General features: G+C 36.9%; 1 protein-coding gene across 1 annotated transcript; it reads right to left on the minus strand.

Moving 5' to 3' along the window:
* Positions 1-236: 236 nt before the first annotated feature.
* Positions 237-23490, minus strand: Atg7 (Autophagy-related 7). The gene is made up of 11 exons (XM_034977299.2): positions 23210-23490; positions 22456-22651; positions 21659-22105; positions 21408-21514; positions 20585-20729; positions 19406-19564; positions 18034-18222; positions 17221-17376; positions 3159-3274; positions 1480-1765; positions 237-1022 (listed from the first exon to the last, which is right to left on the minus strand). The coding sequence occupies exons 1-11, from the start codon at positions 23410-23412 to the stop codon at positions 984-986; spliced, it is 2043 nt and encodes a 680-aa protein (XP_034833190.1). The 5' UTR covers positions 23413-23490; the 3' UTR covers positions 237-983.
* Positions 23491-23913: the final 423 nt, after the last annotated feature.

Below are 23913 nucleotides of genomic sequence, written 5' to 3' on the forward strand. Positions count from 1 at the left end.
TCACGTACTGTGGGAAGCCAGTATTAGATCTCGACTTTGATGAATACTATCTCTATGGATCTCGACCTGTAGCTCAGAATATATGTACCTATATACCTATACAAGTGTGAACGTGTGTACTCTATGTGATCAAATAAAAAAGTTTTCTTTCTTTCTTTCTTTCTATGGATTACACTAAAAATTTGAATTCATAATATTAAAACAAAAGATTTACGAGAATTATATCAAACGAATAATTATGTAGGTAATAAATTTTTATTCGAGCTATTGTTTTCAATAAATTATGCTTACATTTTTATATGCTTACAATTAAAATATACTTAGATATACATTAACAATATTAAATGCTTTCATATTTTAATTATTCAAAATTATTAACTGGCAACACAGCACAGAACACTGATCCATTCGATAACGTGTAAAATTTAACTCTTCACGCGCCATTTTAACTTTATGTGTCAAATTTCATGTCAAAAGTGCGATTTTAGTCCTTATTTTAAAGGTGAACCATGCTTTTGACATGACAGTAGACCCATAGAGTTAAAATGGCGTGAGAAGAGTCATTTTGTACGGACTATATACTATGTTTATAATTGAAGCACATGATTCCATACAAACATATCATGACAACAATGAGATTGTGCTGAGATTTTTTTGCTAAGCAACATTGATTTATACGAATCTTAGCAAAAGCAATTTTTTTGTACACAAAACACTTGACCAGTCGATATGATTACCTATAGTAATCCTATCCTTTTTGTTTTTAGAGGACAGGATAAAAAAAATGTTATGAATGCGTAAAAAAGGTCATTTTTACTCTATGGGTCAACTGCCATGCCTAAAGTACGGTTTACCTTTAAATCAAGGACTAAAATCGCATTTTTGACATGAAATTTGACACAAATATTAAAATGGCGCGTAAGGAGTCATTTTTTACGGACTATAGATCGATAGCATAGCAATATTTATGGATAAAAGATTTATTAAGTACTTTCTTGATCTTCATCGGAAAAAGTGAGAATCTGTAAAATAAAAAAAAGAAGTTAGTAGTTCATCTCTATATATATATATATAAAAGAAAAAGGTGACTGACTGACTGACTGATCTATCAACGCACTGCTCAAACTACTGGACGGATAACGCTGAAATTCGGCATGCAGATAGCTATTGTTACGTTGGCATCCGCTAAGAAAGGATTTTTCAAAATTCTACCCCTAAAGGGGTAAAATTGGGGTTTGAAGTTTGTATGAAAGTCTGTCAGTTTTGAAGTTGGAAGTTTGAAGTTTTGTAGTTAATATTTTTGCAATTAGCAGTATGACATATTTTATAAAGCTCATATGTTAAAATCTCATTGTTAAAGATCAAGTTTAAGGGTGTAAAATAGGGGTTTAAAATTTGTTTACTCCACGCGGACAAAGTCGCGGGCATAAGCTAGTCATCATATATTTTATTTCCATAACAAATATAGGTATAACTTACATCAGTCATTTCCGCCGTCAACTGCAGTTCAGACAACCCAGTAATTTCTTCCAAATAGGTGCCACTATTGAAGACATTCAGTAAGAACTCTATGCCTTCCGCTCTATACTTGTCTATGACGACGTCGGAACAGGCTATACACTGTTTGAATTTCGTGCATGTTGGCACCACTGTCTTGTATGAATGTAGGAAACCTCGTATGGAATGCGGTATGGGGCCTAGAACGCCTTGGAATTGAGGATCGATTTCTTCCTCCGATATGTTGTATAGGGCTGGTGCTTGTACCCTGTATATGTAAAGAAAAAGTGACTTTATGTCATGCATTCAATCTGTTATTCAACCTTCTGGTAAAATTACGGTGTAAACAGTGATAATTAAAATTCACTATTATACATGTAACAATCACGGAGAATGTATAGAAATTATAAGCGAAAACACAGATAAGCTTAGATTGTGACTTTAAAATTTAAATACTACAGTCCGTTCACTATAACTTTTCCCCTGACGTTATATTGGCACCATTGCAAAGCAAACAATGCAATGGTGCCAACATTGACGGCAGGGGAAAAGTTATAGTGGACGGACTGTAGTATTTAAATTTTAAAGTCACAATCTAAGCTTATCTGTGTTTTCGCTTATAATTTCTATACATTCATGTACATAACTATTTAGATAGAGTAAAGACCATTTTTACAAGTTTCTAGTTTATAAACGTAGAGTAGAACCCATTTAGTCCCTGTATGTCCCATTTTCTACTAAAATCGCTATTCGGTTCTTGTTACTGCTACTTGCGTTATGAAAAAGAATTTATACTGTGCTAGTCAGAGAATAGCCTGTAAAACTAACTAAATTTTTAGGTCTAAACTTAGGGCAATACTTTAAAACTTGTTTTAGTTTCGAATATGTTTAAGTAGCGAATAATCTAAAATTTATGTGCGATCAGAATCAATGTCAAAAAGAATGTATTTCTTACTAGCTGATGCCCGCGACTTCGTTCGCGTGGAATTAGGTTTTTTAAAAATCCCGTGGGACTCTGACTTTCCGGGATAAAAAGTAGCCTATGTCACTCTCCAGGTCTTTATCTAAAAAATCACGTCAATCCGTTGCACCGGTGCGACGTGATTGAAGGACAAACCAATAAACCAACAAACACACTTTCGCATTTATAATAAGGGTACTGATGAATAATTAAATAGAGGCTCTTCCAAATTTCGTAAAATCCACGTCCGCTGTTAGTTTTAAGTTTTATAACCATTTTAAACTATAGATCCAACTAAAAAAGTACGTCAAATTACATGACGTCACATCTGTGTATTTCATACAAGCTCCCATATTAAGCGCGCGTTTTGGCGTTTTATAAAAAGTTGCTGATTTGGCTAGCAGTCCTCAGCCCTATTATCTTCAAGGTGGGTCTACGCTAGGCGCACCGAGCACGAGCCGAACACAATTCGTCTAGTGTGGACCGACTTACAAGCCTCGAACGAGCGCGCTGCGAGCATTTCGTTCGTGCTCGGCTGCGTTCCGCCTGTTGTCGGTTTTTTGACGAACACAAAAGGATTTGCTTCGCGCTCGCAGTGATCGAGGACAGTGATCGTTGTACGTCCACACTTGACGCCGAGAACGGCTCCGCTTGTGCTTCGCTCGTGCTCGGTTCGTCTAGCGTAGACCCACCTTCATACCTAAGTGTGTGCTGTAACATCGCCACGAGTATTTCTACCGCCAGCGCTCCGGCTATGGCCGCGACGCCGGGCCGCGTCACCGTACACTGCTGGTCCAATGTACGATCCTTTTGGGACTGGAAAGAGATCAAACAAACGTTATTAAAAGTTATTTATGCAACTGTTGTATAAAGAGCGAACATAACACACAAGGCGAAGCCGAGTGTGATAATAGTATGACTTGAGTGTTTTCATACCTAATTATCAACAGTTGCATACAAGACTTTATCTACACGGTCAACCCATAATATTATAAATCTGTCTCGTTATGCCAGCAGTATAGCGCTGTCTCTTTTTCACAGGAGTCTTATAATGAAATTCAGTACAACATTATAACACTCGTTTGGATGCTTTAATGGTTATTAAGATATTGGGGCCGATTCTCTAGGCGGTTTTCTAATTTTAAAATGTCTAATATTAGACTTAGAAAGGTGTGTTATTCTGAAAACCCACTTAAATGACAGGTCTAACCTAAAATTGAATTTGACAGCACTAAACTATTCAATTTAGATTTTAAAGAGCAAAAGTTATTCTGTTGCACGAACTAAATGCCTAAATTAAGAAACGTCAACCTAAAATTTTCTAAAATTAGAGTGGACCTCGCGAGGTGCCCACTAAATTTAAAGAGTCTGCTTAAGGTGACGCTGGATGCACGTCCGAACTGCTCGGCCCACGTGGGTAACCTGTATGCTATTTCACCTAACATTGTGATAGAAAGAAATAGACTCAGTGATGAGCAGTGTAGCGAGTGCATGCGCTCACACTAGCGTCCGGATATATTGATGATGGCACACAGATAGTTGGACAGATGTCACCGATGAATTTTTGTAAATATATGATTTATGAAGGAACTACTTATTTCAATTATTATTGTATAAGATTTTATGGAAGAGCGGGGTCGCCTGCCACGAGTACTCGTAGCAATACTAAAACACTTACTGGGATGGTCCCAATTACTACGCACTATGTGAAATTGTTTTACCTACTGAAATAGATATTTTTAAATTTTTTTGAATGATAATGATTACCTACTTATCTTTTGATGAATACTATAAAATCTCACTTACATACATACCTATTAGGTAACTACTACCTCAGCGTGTATAAACAACTCGTACTTATATTATATTATAGAAATCCATACTTCTATGAAGTGTCTGTCTGTAATTTCGAAATAACTACCGCAAGCTCATAATATTGTTATTTGAACTGTACCATAACAGCTGAATCAAATGTTTTTAAAAACTGTCTGTCTGTCTGTCTGTTTGAAGTTTGAACGGGCTAATCTTCGGAACGGCAGAACCTATTTTGACGGGACTTTTACAGACAAGTAGAGAATTAACAAAGGATACTTTTTAACCGACTTTTAAAAAAGGAGTTGTGTTTTTCTACCTATGTACACAGAAATCTCCGAGATTTCTGAACCGATTTGCGTATTTTTTTTAATTGATAAAGAGACTTTGCAACATTGTCCTATATAAAATGTGGATTTCAACTCCTCAATCCTGATGCTGCAGGGGACATGACCACCAAAACTTATGGGATTTTGAAACTGTCGGTTATAAATTGATATTGAGAGGTAGGTACCTATATCTACCAAGTAAAGACTTTATCATTGAACTCGAAGACCCACTTCTCGACCCTGATGCTGTACCTAAGGAATTGCATTGCTAAATCGTGGTGATCCCACGGAATTTTAAATGAATCATCGCCCACGCCCGTTCGGTACCCTCATTCCGCACATTGTTTTTATTAGTCAGTCCACCAATCACAACAAAGCATTCTCCCCTGTCCCCCGCCAACATTTTACGATTTTGTTTTCATGTAAATCCTTGTATATGCGTACTCTAGGAGTTGAATTCTCTGTGCTGGCGGATTACCTATTAGGAACACATGATTACACATTCGTTTGTCTGTGAAAATAAATTTTGTTGCCTACACTTATCTATTAGTAGCGACTAAAAACTATATATACCATCTACTTGTGTATAAAAAAGTCTAAATAAATTCCACTTTGATCTCAAAAATGAAAATTTTATTTTTATAAGTAGGAAGTAGGTACAATTCAATTTCCCTCTAAAAGCCCACTACACACATAAACACAATATGTATCATTTTCTGTTTCAACAGTCACATTAGATGTATCATTCGACGCAGAACTATTGAAGCTCTCCATTTCATTTCTGGAATTAATAAACATACAATCAACGTAAATATATTGTGAGTATTATCTATATAGAATGTATGCAAAAAACATAGCATAACAACTTACAAGTATGGTATGGGTAGACCTTTCAATATTTAGTACGGAATTGAATGTTGCAGCATCATGTTGGATTTCAGTGGTACGTATATTGGGCACATTCATTTTATTTTCCTTGTTTTCTTCTAAAAGGAATGTCTTGAGTCACTAAAATACAACATAATTCAGCATTGACAAATCTGACAACAAATAGTATATCTCTATATTATATAAAAATGAATCGCTGAATGTGTTGCTGATCGCAAATCTCGAGAACAGCTGCATCGATTTCGCTAATTCTTTTTGATAATATTCCTTGAAGTACGGGGATGGTTCTTATGGAGAGAAAAATTTAAAAAATGTCCTGAAAAAGAATCGACTGTAGGCGGTGCGAAGTTCGTCGGGGCAGCTAGTAACATAATAATTATATTATCCTAATCCTAATTCCTAATCTAAATATATAAAAGAAAAAGGTGACTGACTGACTGACTGACTGACTGACTGACTGACTGACTGACTGACTGACTGACTGATCTATCAACGCACAGCTCAAACTACTGGACGGATCGTGCTGAAATTTGGCATGCAGATAGCTATTATGACGCAGGCATCCACTAAGAAGAGATTTTTGAAAATTCAACTCTGGAGGGGGTGAAATAGGGGTTCGAAATTTTGTGTAGCCCACGCGGACGAAGTCGTGGGCATTTGCTAGTATCTAAATAATATCAACTTACAAACACAGTGTCAAACTTTCAGAAGCTGGCTCTAAATGGTACGGTGTGATAGCATCATAATCTAATTCAATTCGATTTTTTGCTTTGTCGTTTCCTTGCCAAAGAAAATCCCGTGATCCACTAAAATAGAAGTATAATATATAAGTATTTATTAAAAATAAATAAATGTCATCATCAAATTCACCATCCTGGAGAACCTTGAAAACGACACTCGCGTCTATTTTTTATAAAAAGTGCTGGCCCGCCATCTTAGATTAAAAAATTAATGACATTATCAAAACCAGCATCCTGGAAACCCTGAAAACGACACCCATTTCTATTTTTTGTGAAAAGTGCATGTCTGCTATTTTGGATTTGAAAATAAATGTCATTATCAAATTCAGCATCCCGGAAAAGTACATATTCAGTCAAATAAAATTCCCGTCGAGTCACATTGTTACTCACGTCGGCTGTGACGCACGGGAATAACCCCGAAAAAGTAATGGCATTATCATCACAAGATAATATTATGGTTTGGAAAGATTCTGATGAATTTTAATAGATCTCCTCTTTGCAAGGGATTTGCTTTTGCGAGAAGCTTTTGCGAGTCTAAACCGTTTCTTTTTCCTCTTCCGCCAATCCATTTTTGTTTCTGTTACACGAAAACTCAAGTATATAATTAAATTGTCTAAGCACACAATATGACCTACGTACTTATATTTGTAACTAGATGATATACGCGACTTCGTCCGCGAGGATATAGTGGTTTTTTAATCCCGCGAGAACTCTTTCAAAAGCGATCACTATTTCAAATTTCAGCCAAATCCGTCTTGTACTTTTTGCGTGAAAGGGTAACAAACCTATACACACACACACGCAGATACAAAATTTCGCCTTTATAATGTAAAGTGTGATTTGACAACCCTGACTTTCGGAATTCGGATAAGTCCAAATTATATTTTATTACTAGTTGATGCCCGCAACTTCGTCCGCGTGGAATTAGGTTTTAAAAATCCCGTGGGAACTCTTTGATTTTCCGGGATAAAAAGTAGCCTATGTGTTAATTTAGGGTATACCCTAAATTAACACTTTTATCTATCTCCATTCCAAATTTCATCCAAAACTGTTCAGCCGTTTTTGTGTGATTGAGTAACAAACATCCAAACATCCACACACACACATCACTACACCTATTATAAATGTGATAGTGTGTTTGTTTGTTGGTTCGTTGGTTTGTCCTTCAATCACGTCGCAACAGAGCAACGGATCGACGTGATTTTTGCATGGGTATGGTTGACCTGGAGAGTGACATAGGCCACTTTTTATCCCGGAAAATCAAAGAGTTCCCACAGGATTTTTAAAAATCTAAATCCACGCGTACGAAGTCGTGAGCATCACCTCATCATCATCATCATGATCAACCCATCGCCGGCTCACTACAGAGCAGAGGTCTCCTCTCAGAGTGAGAAGGGTTTTGGCCATAGTCTACCACGCTGGCCATGTGCGGATTGGTAGAATTCACACACCTTTGAGAACATTATGGAGAACTCGGCATGCAGGTTTCCTCACGATGTTTTCCTTTACCGTTAAAGCAAGTGATATTTAATTAATTAAAACGCGTATAACTCCGAAAAGTTAGGGGTGCGTGCCCGGGATCGAACCCCCCGACCTCCGTTTAGAAGGCGGACGTCCTAACCACTAGGCTATCATAGCTTCACCTAGTTTATAATATTAGTAGGATATATGTAAACTACTACCACCAGCTGTCGATACGATGCATTCTAAAATAAATCGACCGACCGACCGACAGACCGACCGGCCAAGTACGAGTCAGACTCGCGCCCCGAGGTTTCCGTACTACAATAGTAAAATGTTTATCTCTAAATCTCCGTTTAGAGATAAGCATTTACAATGTAACTTAATTTATTACTACTATGTAACTAGAATTTCGGTACATATAAAAATGAATCGCTAAATGTGTTGCTGATCGCAAATCTCGAGAACAGCTGAACCGATTTCGCTAATTCTTTTTTTATAATATTCCTTGAAGTACGAATATGGTTCTTACAGAGAGAAAATTTTTAAAAAATTCCTGAAAAAGAATCGACTGTTAGGCGGTACGAAGTTCGCCGGGGCAGCTAGTGAAAAATAAAAATAAATAAATAGGTAAATAGTATTTTTTGACATTTTGCATGATAAATCAAAAACTATTTATTATGCACTAGATGATGCCCGCAACTTCGTCCGCGTGGATTTAGGTTTTTTAAAAATCCCGTGGGAACTTTGATTTTCCGGGATCAAAAGTCAAAGTCAAATGATTTGTTCAAAATAGGTAATAAATTACTCTTTTCGATTGTCAGTTGTTGGATTTGTAAAATATAGTGGTGATAATTATTTCGCAAACGCTACGAGGGTTCCAAACGTGCCCAAGACTGAGAAGAGCCCACAGCTAACTCAGCCGGGTATTCTTTTTATTATCACCACTTTACAAAATCATAAATTAAACTTATTAGAACTATCACAAAGCCGAGCAACTCATTCCCAAGCTTGCTTATCATTTAAATAATCCTTTACAATGTAATAGGATTTTTTAATTAGTTTACGTTTTATGAAAACTTTGAACTTATGACAGTCACTTTGAACTTATGACAGTCCCTTTTTTTGTTAATTTATTTATGTTTTTATATACGTACAATAAATTTTCAAAAATATATTGACTATGCACTGTCATAATTTTAACTTCTCTAAATTTAGTTCGCAGCGACTCTCGTGGTCCCATACTATATATGGCTCGAACAGCCCTTTTCTGCAGCACAAAAATAGAATTTATATCAGCAGCATTACCCCATAATAATTCCGTGGTGCCACCTGAATCAGGGTTTCTACTGAAAACCAGCGCTGTATGTTTTTGTACTTGTGCAAGACAATATGCATTTATGCTGAGTAGGGACCTTTTTTTTTGGGTTGTGCCACACATGACATACTTTATTCCGGCGCTTCTTCTACTTGAGGTTTTTTGACTTTATTACTCAAGTATAAGAGGCGCTGGGATAACCTAACCAGTTGGTAACTGGTAATGTGTGGTACAGCTTTAAAAAATAAACGTTTTTCTTTTCTTTCTTTTTCTTTTCTAATAATATGCCATATGACATAATGCTGTGAAAGTAACTAAAATATACTAGTCTCGCCGTTTCTATGTCTGTCAACTGGCGAATCTTTTTTACCGCATATGCAGCAGAACTGTCTGTTCGATAAGTTATTTATATGAGAGCCCCATTGAAGTTTCGCATCTAACGTTATTTCCAGAAAAATAGCGGTATCCACTAAATCTTATTTATCATAAAAGTAGCCTATGTCCTTCCCCGGGATGCAAGCTATTTTTGTACCAAATTTCATCAAAATTGGTTAAATGGATGAGCTGTGAAAAGCTAGCAGACAAACAGACGGACAGATAGACAGATACACTTTCGCATTTATAATATTAGTATGGATAAAAATAAATAAAATCGGTTTTTGATGTACAAGTAAGGTCCTTTTATATGATATCACACTTGGTTTACTAATCTTACTTGAAAGTTGAAAATACTAACTATTCGTTAATGAACACATTTTTATTTATTTTTTGTGATATAACCACAAATTCATTGTTTTCAGATTTTCCCCCTTACGTGTGTTATAAGATCTACCTACCTGCCAAATTTTATCATTCTAGGTCAGTGGGAAGTACCCTACAGGTTTCTTGACAGACACACTGACAGACTGACAGATAGACAGACAGACAGACAACAAACTGATCCTATAAGGGTTCCCTTTTCCTTTTGAGGTACGGAATCCTAATGATCTCTCTTTTTGCACTGCATTTAATCTGAATCCAAGAATTCCCGATCCGAAATAGCCGTAAGCAAGACTGTATCGTCACTTACCACCAGGTGAGATTGCAGTCAAGGGCTAACTTGTATCTGAATAAATATTATTATTATTATTTTATTACTTATTAGTACTTATAATAAAACTGTAACAGGTGAAATTCTGTACATTGAAGATATTTTGAAATTTTTTTTTCGAGGGCACTCTATAATCGATACTGAACCCAAAACTGGAATTTTTTTCATTTTTGTCTGTCTGTCTGTCTGTCTGTATCACGGCCGCGCATCACGCTGAAACTACTGAATGGATTCCAATGAAACTTGGTACGATTTGACGTCATACTATGAGGAAGAATATAGGATACTTTTTATCCCGAAATTCAGCATGGTTCCCTTAGGAGAGGGGTTGAAAGTTAAAATGTATACTGAGCTGTAATTCATTAACGCGTAGTCCGATTTCATTCATTCTTTTTTGTTAGAAACCATACATGTTAAAACTTCAAGTTCCAACTTCTCAACCATCATCATAATAATGACGGGTAGCTTTTGTACTTTTGGATTTCAATCAGCTGTTTTAGGAATAGTTGATGTTGAATTGATATTAAAGGTACGCTTAGAATAAACTATCTCTGGTTTAGGTACCAAGCAACGACTTCATAATTCAACTCGATATCCCAACTCTTCAACCCTGATGATGCAGGGTACTGGGTATTGCACTCCTAAGCCACTGTTGATTGTGAGATAATATTGTAGATGCCAAACATATATACCATTATTGAACTTTAAGTTCCAACTCTTCAATACTGATGCTGCAGGGTACTGCACTCCTATTCTATGGGTTTTAGGAACTGTTGTTGGTGAATTAATATTGTACCATTTACTATTGTACCAAACCACGACTACATGGTTGAACTCCGTTCACAAAAATCCACGCACTCCATCGAAATCCTATTCTATTCCAAACTTATTCGCCAGCGTGACAGGAGTGGAGAAGGCGGATAGGGACGTGTGAGGGGTGCAACGGATCAACGTGATTTTTTCCATCATCATCAGCCTGCGGTCGTCCACTGTTGGACATAGGCTTTCCCTAAAGAGCGCCACCACACCCGGTCCTCAGCCTTCCTCACCTAGCCACTTCCCGCCAGCCTCTGTATATCGTCGGTCCATCGTGCTGGAAGGCGTCCCACACTACGCTTACTTATACCTACGCTATAACTACCTATTATAATAAATAAAAAAGTACTATTTGTACGAAGCGTTGCGTACTTTATTTGTAAGACGGACAGACAGACAGACAGACAGATAGACGGACAGACAGACAGACGAACAGACGGACAGACGGACGGGCAGACGGACCGATGGACGGACCGACAGACGCATGGACGGACGGACGGACTGAAGGACGGACGGACGGACGGACGGACGGACGGACAGACGGACGGACGGACAGACGGACCGACAGACAGACAGACAGAGGGTTCCGTTTTTTCTTCTGAGGTACGGAACCCTAAAAATACAAAGAAATACCACCAGGTAGGTACCTACCTACCTATATTATTATACATATACAGGTACCTTTTTAGGGTTCCGTACTTTATAAGGAAAAAGGGGACCCTTAGGATCACTTCGTTGTCTGTCTGTCTGTCCGTCTCTCCGTCTGTGTCGTATCTGTCACACAAACCTATAGGATACTTCCCGTTGACCCAGAATCATGAAATTTAGTAGGTACGTAGGTCTTAGAGCACAAGTAAAGGAATAAATCCGAAAACCATAGATTTGTGATTACAACTTACAAAAAAAAATTAAAGTGTGTTAATGAAAAAATAATTAGTATTTTCAATTTTCAATGTATAATAAGCATACCAAGTGGGGTATTATATGAAAGGGCTTTACTGTATTGTGTGTATTCTAAAACACATTTTTATTTATTTTTATGCATAATAGTTTTTGATTTATGGAGCAAAATGTCAAAAAAATACCTGAGTACGGAACCCTTGGTGCGCGAGCAACTCGCACTTGGCCGGTTTTTTAAAATTAGATAAAATAAATAACTAAACAAAGTTACTTACCTATTGTACTAGGACCACACGAGTAGATATCCCTACTAGGACCTCAACAACAAAGTCAGGTCAATAAACCAATGAATAAAATTGGTGTCCAAATTTCAAATTCCAGAGGTCAATGTACAAAATGCAATAAGTATTTGAAGGACTTATTGACTCTGCTCTGCTCAATCTTCTACACATTTGCATAGCCACTGAATAAAAATTAATTTTATAAAATCATTACGACTTTTGTTTTTGAAAACATATTAATAACAACAGTTGTCGTCATAGAAACCACAATATTACACGCGCAGCCGCGCGCCGCTGGGCTGGCCCTTCCCTCCGCCACCCGCGCGGTGTCTAATGTTTTGGGGTGAGAAGCATGATGATTTTAGCCGAAATCTAGCGCTTGAAAAGGGTTGAACAGTAGTTTGGGAAAAGTATTTTTGAGAAAAAACTACTGAATTTAGGTTTGCAAAGTAAAGTTATTTCAACTAATGAATAAATAAACTATGTCTAATGATAATTTTTTTTAGAATTTTCCTATTCCTAATCTTATTTATTTACGCCCAAAGTTGACATAAATTTAGTGTTAAAATAGGAATCTTTTGAGGCTCGTAACTTTTAAATCAATATTTTTTTCAATGTTTTAGATATCATTGAACCTAGATAATGACGAGATAAATCGATATAATTCTTAGTTTTGTGCGTACAATATCGAATATTGTTGTATTTTCCCTCCTACGTTTGTATGAAGAAAGCACCGAACTGAGCTGCCTTAAATGGCAAAATGGACGTGTTTTGAAAGAAATATTTTTATTTGAGTTTAGAATTGTTATATTTAAGATAAAAAAAGTGTCTTTTAAGTGTTTTAATTTAATTTAAACTTTATAAAATGGAAATATACGTGGTTTCTCTGGCTCGTCGTTAATTCGCAAAAAATAATTAGGTTGGTTATCTACTTTGTTGTCTAAGAGTATCAGACACCTCCACAGACATCCTGGCGGCTTCAGCAAGGCAAACCTAAGATCCTTAAGTCTCCTTATTTCTTAACTAGCAAGTGGCAGTTGTTCGAAAATCCTGTGGGACTAGGATACTTTTCTGTAGGTAGTACCTACAGAAAAGTATCCTAGTCCCACAGGATTACTACTACTTAGCTAAGCTTAGTAGTAGTTTTACCACTAGGTAAAACTACTACTTAGCTTACCTACCTACCTAATAAAAGTAGCCTATAAGTATATCCTTCACTAGTATGTGTCCTTGTGAAAAATCTCTGTGCCCAACTAGGTTAGATGCATAAAGGAACATACCCAGAGACAAAAACTTGCATAGGTAGCTACCTAAATATTAGTGTTAACAAAATCTTTGCTAATTAGGTATGCCAAGGTAAAACTTGATGCCTTGTTATCATTATCAATGAGATTAATTCCTACTACCTACTACTTATTGCTAAACATATCAAAAATAAAGCAGAATAAGTGTGGTGGTAGAGTAGGTACTTATAATAAAGTTTAAGTTCTAAAATCTTAATGAGTTCACCTAAAGGTTTATTTATAGGCTAAATTAACAGATTTTACATTTAGTTATGTCTTATACTTACATACCCCTAGTATTGAACTAAGTACTTGAGTAGTACCCAGTTACTTCTTTATTTTCAACTCAGTAGATACCTACCTGCTTGAAAGTTAGCAAGTACCTGCATAAGTAGGTACTTGCTAACTACAGTACAGTATAGATAACTACAACTGACTTAGCCTGGGTTCACTTTAATCATCTGATAAGTTTTAGTTGAGAAGTACCTAGTAGATACATCTTGTAATTCCTAAACATATCATGATAGGATCTTGTTGAGTTTACCTATATAGGTATACCCATACCCATATGGGTATCACATTTCAGGTTAACTAGCTGACCTGCCTGAGTTGTACCTGCCCCAGCTTTGTTCGGGTGGAATAAGTACCTATGTAAGTATCTGAAAATTATGTCGTAGTGGTCTATATACCTACTTAAAGTAAACGTTCCTTACATGCAAATTCTCAAGTTTTTAAACTCAGCAGCTTAATAAATTACTAGACTCAGGAGTCAGCAGCTTATATGCTGATGTCAGTCAGTCAGTTTATATTTTTACATTTACATAATATGTACAGAAGAGAGAGAGAAAAGCTAGGACTTCTCCATAACGTCCTCAAAAATGTGTGAAGTCTGCCAATCCGCACTTGGTCAGTGTGCTACATTTTGGCCAAAACACCTTATTCTGAGAGGTGACCCGTGCTCAGTAGTAGTGACCCGGCGATGGATTGATAATGATGATGATGATGTACTGACCTAGCTACCTGCCTTTAGGTCAACGGGAAGTATAGGGTACTTCCCGTTGACCTTGGGTTTCTTGACAGACAACAAAGTGATCCTATAATGGTTCCTTTTGAGGTATGGAACCCATAGTTAGAAGAGAAATAACGTCAAAAAATAATTTGATTTCTTTTATCTTTTCTAGATCTATTTTATTGAAAACTAGCTGACTAAAGTTTTCTACACATACCTATAATTCTAAAAATTAATACAGAAATCTATAGACTCAACCTTTATTTAGTTTGAAATCTATAGATCTCTGACTTTGCATAGACTTAAGATACTGATAAGAGACAGAGTTATATCATTGGCATAAATCTGTCTCGTTTTAACCGAAACTTAAGTCAGAGCAAAGTCAAAGTATGCTCTCTACACATATATGCTTAAAGTATTATGTTTTAACTATGTCTAGTCTGAGCTAATTCAAAGTATAGGTACTCTATAGATTTTAGCCAAAGAATATGCAAACCTCAAAAAATGTTTTTATAATTGTTATGGCGAAGTCTGCATTGAAATTGATATAAATAGGGACTGAAAACTAATTTTGAACTATTATACCTATAGATTATAAATTTCATTTTCAGGTAGTAGTAGTAGTACAACTTAGTCATACTACAGCTGCTCAGTATGATGGAGGCAAGAATTTCCTAACAAAAGCAAGAAAACTTCAATCAGATGATTAACAATTACTTTTATTAAATAAAATAATAAAATAATAAACAAATGTTTCATTCTGTACTGTACATAATTAATATTTATTTCAATAACATTTAAATAAAAATTAAGTTTAGAAAACAACTGTTCATTTTTGGTAGATGAGTGACGGAACATCTTTTTAACTCGCAGACTCCATATACTTGGTTTCATGAAATGGGCTGAAATAAAAATTATCAACGTTGAAAGTTTGTTATGATGATGTGTTCAAAGGTCTAATGTATGCTACACTTCAATTTTTTGCTATGCATACTAGCTGTTTTCTATGCAATTAAGCATCACTTTCTTTAACGGTGAACCAAACCATTGTGAGGAAACCTACATGCCTGAGAGTTCTCCATAGTGTTCTCAAAGGTGTGTGAAATCTGTCAATGTGCACTCGGCCAGAGTGGTGGACTATGGCCAAACTTCCCGTTTTGAGAGGAGACCCCTGCTCAGTAGTGAGCCGGCAATTAGTTGATTGTGTGATGATACTAACTGTCGCCTGTAATTATTATTTTTATATAGGTATGCTACACTTCCATTTTCTGCTATATTATATGTACTAGCTGTTAAATAAGCAATTAAGTATCACTTTCTTTAACCATGAAGGAAAACATTGTGAGGAAACCTACATGCCTGAGAGTTCTCCATAGTGTTCTCCAAGGTGTGTGAAGTCTGTCAATCTGCACTTGGACAGAGTGGTGGACTATGGCCATACTCTTCTCATTTTGAGAGGTGAGCTGGCAATGAGTTGATCATTATGATGATACCAGCTGTTACCTGTTATTATTATTATTATACACGTAGGTATATACATTCAATCTTGATCTTGTAGGTACTTTCATGCCTTAAATCACATTACCGCCTTAGTTTGTTGAATTCATAGCAGAATTCATGGATACCTCGTTCCACGTCCTTACACGCCAGATTTGTAAGTATACCGCCAAGTTTCAGAACTTCCTCGCTGTATATTCCTTTACCTGTATATTCAATGTACTCTGTGGCAGTCAGTTATTTAGAATGATTGCTTTTCATCTGTTTGCATTGATTTCCTTATTAGCAAGAGTTTGACAATTAGGTACCTCGGTGATTTCGAGGTAAGGTAGGTAGGTAAGATTCCAAACAAAATTCTTTGCTTTTATCTATTTTATGCACATAACCACTATTTTCACAAAGTTTTGTAACAAAAACTAAGATTCTTTAACCACAAAACATAAAGAAATTAGGTTAGAAATTATATTTGCAACAAAAATAATAGATCAGTTTTTTAACTGGTTTTACGGCTCTGGGTTCTAGCACTTTTGATCAAAGACTTAAGCCTACTTCACACGATAAAATGAACAAAACTTCAATTTTCGACACTTTTATTGTGATTCGACCTAAATAAATCAAGTAAAGTTATTATTTTTGTATTTCAAGTAACATCGTTCGATATTTTTCGCAAAAAATAGTTTTAAGATTAAAGGGGAAAATCAAACACAACATTAGTGCAGTTCTTGTTATCTTAAATAGCAACACTTACTATTCAATTCAAACGTCATTTTAGACGGCCATTTAGGATGTTTAAATTTAGTTGAAGCAAAATTGCGAATGCAGCTTAGAAATAGAAATCCTAAAATTAAAGAATCTAAAATTTAGTTTAGGTTTAGGTTAGGGTACAACAGAATTAGCGCCATTGGGTGTTTTAATGTTGGCAATAAGCTAACTGTTTCAGAATCTTTTATAGAGGATTTAAAGCATGGGTGTAGATAAAAAATATAACTGTTTAAGAGACAAAGTAATGAAGGCTTTAAAATTGGTTGTTAAAGAAAATAATTGGCGCCCAATATGGGGCAGATAGTAAATTGGCGCCCAATTTGAAACTGAAAGCAAATGATCGCCCTATATGGATCTAACAGTAAATTAGCACTCAATTTGGAACTGCAAATTATCGTCCCTTATGGAACTAACATGACAGTAAATTGGCGGCCAATTAAGAACTGACGGCAATAATTGGCGTCCAGTATGACACAGTAAATTGGCACCCGCATTGGAAGGAACCCAACCCTAGTTAACTGGCGCCCCATTCGGGACTAAAAGTAAGTCGGCGCAAAATTTTAAGTGATAACTTACGTTCCCGGGGGCAGTGACGTCATTGCAGAAGTAGCAGCCGAGTTGGTCTCCTGGTACATGTGTGCTGTGTATGGTGGTATTCTCAGGGTTGGCACAACGTACTCCGTGCCGCATCACCAGGTAGCTGTCGAAGCCTAGCGCTGCGTTTATCACTATCTGAAATAAAACACTGTAAAGAATAAAATACAAAATTTCAAAAATATTTAATGAAAATTTACGAAGTTTCAAGCTTGTTGTTATAAGTCGTCCTCGAAAAACATGGCCATCCCAAGCGAGCGGCTGTGAGCGAACGGGACGGCTGGCGTCGATCTTGCGCGCTCCCGTTTGCGAGACTCGAATCAGCTGGTGCATGCGGTCATTCAACTAGGTGATCAAACTTGCAGGATTTTAAAGTCTTTTTTGATCAAAACCCATACCGTAAAAATGATTGCAATCGATTTAAATTATTTGACTTCGACTTTGACTTTAACCTAGTGGCTAAGACTTCTGCCTCCTATTCAGGGGCTCTGGCGTTCGACCGGCTACAACTTTTCACAATTATGTGCGTTTTAAGCAATTAAATTTGACTAGCTTTGATGGTGAAAGAAAACATCGTGAGATAACCAACCTGCCGGTCTGAGAGTACTCCACATACTCCAATACTTTCAAAGCCCTGATAGCTCAGCGGTTAAAGGAGCGGACTGAAATCCAAAAGGTCGCCGGTAAATATTAGTCAGCATGAAAAACTTGGCTAATATTTTTTTTAAAAGGTGTGTGAAATATACCCGTCCTCAGTAGTGGGCCGGTAATGGGGTTGAGATGATGAAATCGTACCTTTCCATAATGTGCGGCGATCAGAGTGGGCAGCCACCTCGCCTCTCTCGTGTCCAAGAGAAGGAATATGACATCGTGGCTGGATATGGCTTCAGTCAGTTGACGGATGTTATTGATCGTTTCCTCTTTGAGAGACTCGCCTACCGGGTGGCCGGGCATTGGAATGTGGAGGACTAGGCCTTCTGTTTGCTGAAATTAGACGTCAGGTATTTTTGTAAATATGAAATAGAAAAAATCCGATTAAGGGCCAGTCGGACTCGCACACGAAGGGTTACCGTACCACCGTACAAGAATTCTCAAACCAATATTAGGGTTCCGTACCTCAAAAGGAAAAACGGAACCCTTATAGGATCACTTTGTTGTCTGTCTGTCAAGAAACCTACAGGGTACTTCCCGTTGACCTAGAATCATGAAACTTGGCAGGTAGGTAGGGCTTATATCAGACATTAGGGGAAAAATCTGAAAACCGTGAATTTGCTTGCCGGGCTTTGACAAACACAGACAGACAGATAGACAAAAAGTGATCCTATAAGGGTTCCTTTTTTCTCTGGAGATAGGGAGTAAAAGAATAATGTTGGTTTCGGCTTCGGCCACCTTCCGAAATAAAACTACTTTCGATCAAAGTAAATAAATTGAACCGGCCGGCGTCAAAATATGTATCGTGAATAGGCATTGTCTAGGCAAATGCGTCCTATTTCAGCCCACATCATCACTTTCCATCAGCTGTCATTGTGGCCAAGCTTGTGCCTATAGTGAATTAAAAAAAACTTTTTTTAATGTGGGATACCCGGATTATAGTTTGCAGGAAACACTGATTTCGGAAGAGTATTCCAGACCCTAGTTGTCAGCAACACTGACTAAATCACTGTTCATATTTAACTGTTGTTTAAGATGTCTATTGATAAGTATGGATAAGGATAATAATAAAAATATAAATAGAAATATATTAATAAGAATAATGTAATAATATAATTAGTTATTGTTAAATTAGTACTTGATTTGTCACAACTGCACGGAGCGGGGCGACTCTCTCGACCAATTAGAAACGTTTACGAAGAAAGGGTATTTGAAGAGTGGGAGAATCCTACGCGAGAGTCTAGCCGGCCCACTCCGGCAGTTGATTTCTGGACATCAAACGTGAAGGTCAATACTGAAGTGTAAAGTGGAATTATGAAGTGATAAAGTAGTGATATATCATTATAATATTCATTACGAGTAGATTAGGTATTATTTCCCTTCCATAACCAATTATAAAATAGTCTGATATCTCCTGACATCACAAAATGTAGGATTCTGTTGCGGTAATCTGAAATGGTGCTGACACGTATAAGGAACGATGACGCAAAGCGTTTCTACTACGCTCGGATCTTACCACAGTCGGAAGAATAAGTTTCAAGTTTTCGGCTGCCGCTTCCACCTTACGTTTGCCGCCGTTGAGACAGTCTTGGAAATTGAACAAGACTTGCCGCGTTGGATTGGAATATGAAACCTTGCCGTTATCCACGAAGGTTATATGACGGAAGCCCCATGCCTGTAAGATGTATGTATGTATGTATATTCAGCATATGAATTGAAGCTGTGATAGCCTAGTGATTAGGACGTCCGCCTTCTAATCGGAGGTCGGGGGTTCAATCCCGGGCACGCACCTCTGACTTTTCGGAGTTATGTGCGTTTTAATTAATTAAATATCACTTGTTTTAACGGTGAAGGAAAACATCGTGAGGAAACCTACATGCCTGAGAGTTCTCCATAATGTTTTCAAAGGTGAAGTCTAGCAATCCGCACATGGCCAGCGTGGTAGACTATGGTCAAAACCCTTCTCACTCTGAGAGGAGACCCGTGCTCTGTAGTGAGCCGGCGATGGGTTGATCATGATGATGATGATGTATATTCATTATTTCACCACAAAACACAAATGACAGGTTACAAAAAAGTAATCTTAAAAAGTAAGTACAAAAAGGCCGTCTTATCGCTAAGTAGCGATCTCTTCTGGACAAACTTAACGCTAGACGAGAGACGAGAAACGAACAAATGGACATCATCACATATTTCATCATCACCTCTTGCGTATAGTACGTATATAAATTTTGAGAAAGGACTCGCTATATTTGCTCTATGTGGCAACAGTACTGTCATGTCAAAAGTACGATTTAGTACGGCAGGTCGATTCCGAAAAAAATAGAGCAATTTCTGCGAGAAAATATTTTTTATGTTAAAAAAATAAGTCGTTTACGCCATGTGACGTCATTAGTCGCTTTTCGTACAGTGTAGTGTGTATTAATTATTTTAAAAATAAATAAAAATCATGATTTTTTTTAATTATTCCCCATAAACTACCGCTATACATATAAAAAATCACGTCACTTTATTACTACATTCCGAGACCCTATTCCTACCTCTTGTCTCATGATTGTTTCACAGCCAATCAAGGGGCAGATTTGCTAACGATTACGATGAATATGTTCTTCTTACACAATCAGGGGACAGGTTAATCTATCTATCTATTTATTTATCTTTTTCATTAGGTATTTGTCAATTTAAATGAGCATACCAAAAGATCTCTCGCTACATGACATCCTAAAGTGCCAGCTCCTAGCAAAAGGCATTTGGTGTCTTTCATAACTTGCATATTGAGATCGGGGACTAGACGCCACTGCATCAACTTTATGTTGAGGTCGGATGATGTGTCGGCTAATCTGAGAACAAAATATACAAGGTGTTAGATACTGTCCATAATACCGGCTGCCCACGGTCCCACGGCCGGACGATCACGGACAAGCACGCACCGCGCACAAGGCTCTTCCAACTCTTCAGTCTAGTGACGTCTAGCCCCCCAAGGGGGGAGAGTAAGGATAAGGGACAAGGAAGAGACAAAATAATTTGTAGGGAGTCAAGAAGGCGCGCCGGGAAAATGCCAAGAGCAAGTACCGAACGGGCGCCCTCCCGCGATTCGGCCCATATAACCGAGAGGTTGGTGGGGGCCATGGGAGATGGAGGGTTGTCAATTCTCTTCAGTCTGTATGTGTCTTAAAATTCGAAGCCATTTTGAAGTTGCCACTGATCAGACGCACCACGGAGGAGGTATCTGCGCTACCAGAGGATACCCTTCCATGGTACATTGGTGCGGGCTGGTCCGCGTCCCTCCGTAATATCGACACCCCACCAAATCAACATGTTTTATACCTGTGCAATGTGCATTACAATAGAAATACGTCGAACCGAAACTACTCATATCACGAAGATTCAGCCTGTTATTAATCACACAAAAAAACGCAGCTGCTGGACCATATCATTTGTCCAAATTTTTAATTGGAGGTAGTTAAAAAATATTTGTGTCCATGAAACTTATAATTCGTGATAAAACATAATCTTACTTGATTGGGTCCATTGAAGCAGACATATTCGCTAGTTTAGGTCCAAAATTCCCTCTATCATTTCTTTCCCATCCAACCCAACCTACATTTTCTGAAGACTGGACATTCTGAAATGACATTGTTTTTGTTAAAATATGAATTTAAGAAATTCTATAATGTGTCCCTGACCTGCAATATTTTAATAATTTTTTTAGTCAATATTTTGAAAGTACATATTTTATTTTTATCAGTAAAGAGTAAAGTGCACAAACCTCAGGTACTGTTACATTGAAAATATGACTACAGTCAACTCCTCCATCTTTGCTGCATCTTATACCAATAACTTTGAGCTCAGTTCCGCACAACGTTGAACTGTATTCCAAAAGAGCTGCTAAAAATAACCGCAAGGGCCAGCCAGGGTTTTCATTGTCACTGGGATCCGTAAATGCTAAATATTTATTAGATAAATCAACATTTGATATATCAGTTTTATCAAAAACTTTTGATAACGTTTCTACTCTGATAACATCATTTTGTTTATCAATTACAAAGAATGGTTTCTGCTTTTGATGTAATAGTTGGTAGCTTTTTGATAGTTCTGCTAACTGGTTTTTATTAAATTGTGTGTTAATGCTCTTGCTTTTCTCTTTTAAACAGACTGTGGGTTGACTTGGCGAGGGAAACGCAAACCAATAGTAGTAATGGAATTTTTTGAGATCCTGAAAAATAAGAGTAAATTAGCATTAAAAAATTATAAAAAAAGTTGTATGAATAAAATTCTTTCAATGGTGCATATATTTTTCTTAAAGTTTCAAAGGTTTGTTTATGACTAGCGACCCGCCCCTGCCCTACCTGCTGTATTACGAGTAGCTTATCACAATTTTCGCAGTGATCTCTAAATTTAAAAATAATAATATAGCCTATGTCACTCAAGAACAATGTAGCTTTCTACTGGTGAAAGAATTTTCAAAAGCGGTTCAGTAGTTCTAGAGACTACTTCCAACTTACAAACACACTTACAAACTTTAACTCTTTATAATATTAGTTGATTAAGTAAAGATATACTTACAGCAAATGACAGTATGAAGAAATTAAGCAGACTGCTTGGGTTATTTATCCACGTCCTTGTTTTTATATTGGCCCATATCATTTCACCCACACTGTTGAGCAGCATTGCTTTGTCAATTGATTTGAAGTCATCTATTGTGTTTTTGTTCATGAGTGTACCCATTATGCTTACATATTGCAGCTCTGCTTCTGGTTCTCTAGAAGAGAAAGCATAGACTTTCTAGAAAAAAAATTCACATGCAAATAGTTTAACACACACATTCATCTAGTTTAATAAGTATAAATAATTAACAATTATTAATTTATATAAATTTTTCAAAAGTTGTTATGTATCAGACCGTAGTTTAGAAATCACTGGTCTAGTGTATAATGGGTGTCATTTTAAAAACCTCATGGTACTCGCTCCAGATTTGCTCAAGTGGAATTTCTGAAAATCCTTTCTATAGGTCTATATTACAAACAAAACATGCATGACAAATCTCAAGTTTCTAGACCAAGTGATTCGCAAAGTATCTACGTTGATATATCTGTCATTCAGTTTCCACTTTAATTAAGGACTAGGTAAATGAGTGAAAGGGTAGCCCTCAAATCGCCTATAGTACGCAACAGTGCGGGCGAGCGTGGGTGCCGTGCAGGCGTGCGGGGTTTACCCCTCTTCATGCCCCGATCGCCATCTCAACCTGTAGCGGACTGTTAGTAAGTTAGTTCAATAGTTCGTCTTTAAAACAAATACTTGCGCTTAAATTACAACTTACTTGTTAAAAGAGGTACCATCGACCTCAAACACGGCGCCAATATCGTTTCGATAAGAAAATCGACCGTAAATTTGCTTTGTCGTCTCATTCAATTTGTCAACATTCAGTTTCAAATCTGTTAAACTGTGCCAGAAGGACGGGTGAACAAACGACGTGAATGGGACATACTGTATTATATCTTCTTTCGTTTCGGGCGCAGACATTTTTATTTTCTGATTTGCACAATTTATTTACAGATTTAGGTAAACAAAACGAAAAATCAAAATCGACCTATACTTTGGAGCCACAGACCAATAGAAATAGAATAATATATTTAGAGCTTTAGAGTTGTCAAAATGTAGAGCACAGACAGCACAGTGGTTAGTGAGATAATCTATGGGTTAGTGGTTACATACTCTGTGGCTGCTATCGTTTAGAAATTCATCTTTATCCAGGGCCGTAAAAAAAAAAAAAAAAAAATTCATCAACAGTTTTTTTTCTAATTTTAACTAACTAATTTACAGTTATTAAAATAACATATTTTATTTAGCAACATTAACAAATAATTAATTAAGTTACACAATGATTCGTTCCGAATTTTCATTTCATTAAGCTATATGTCCATGGTCCATTGGAATAATTTGGAATAAACCACAGAGGGCATTAAAAGGAGTTATTTATGATTATAATACTCTTTTGGGAGTAAAGTGGGAATAAACCAGAGT

This window comes from Maniola hyperantus, chromosome 17 (assembly GCF_902806685.2).
Source record: "Maniola hyperantus chromosome 17, iAphHyp1.2, whole genome shotgun sequence".
Lineage (NCBI taxonomy): Eukaryota > Metazoa > Arthropoda > Insecta > Lepidoptera > Nymphalidae > Maniola > Maniola hyperantus.

Bases quoted from the DNA above. Each gene is read 5' to 3' on its own strand.
- Atg7 (XM_034977299.2), bottom strand. From the start codon at position 23,412: ATGTCTGCGCCCGAAACGAAAGAAGATATAATACAGTATGTCCCATTC. The intron at 21,515-21,658 runs GTTTGTGCACTT...ATGTCATTTCAG, and splicing joins TCAATGTAACAGTACCTGAG to AATGTCCAGTCTTCAGAAAA. The intron at 17,377-18,033 runs GTACGATTTCAT...GTTTTATTTCAG, and splicing joins TCGCCGCACATTATGGAAAG to ATAGTGATAAACGCAGCGCT.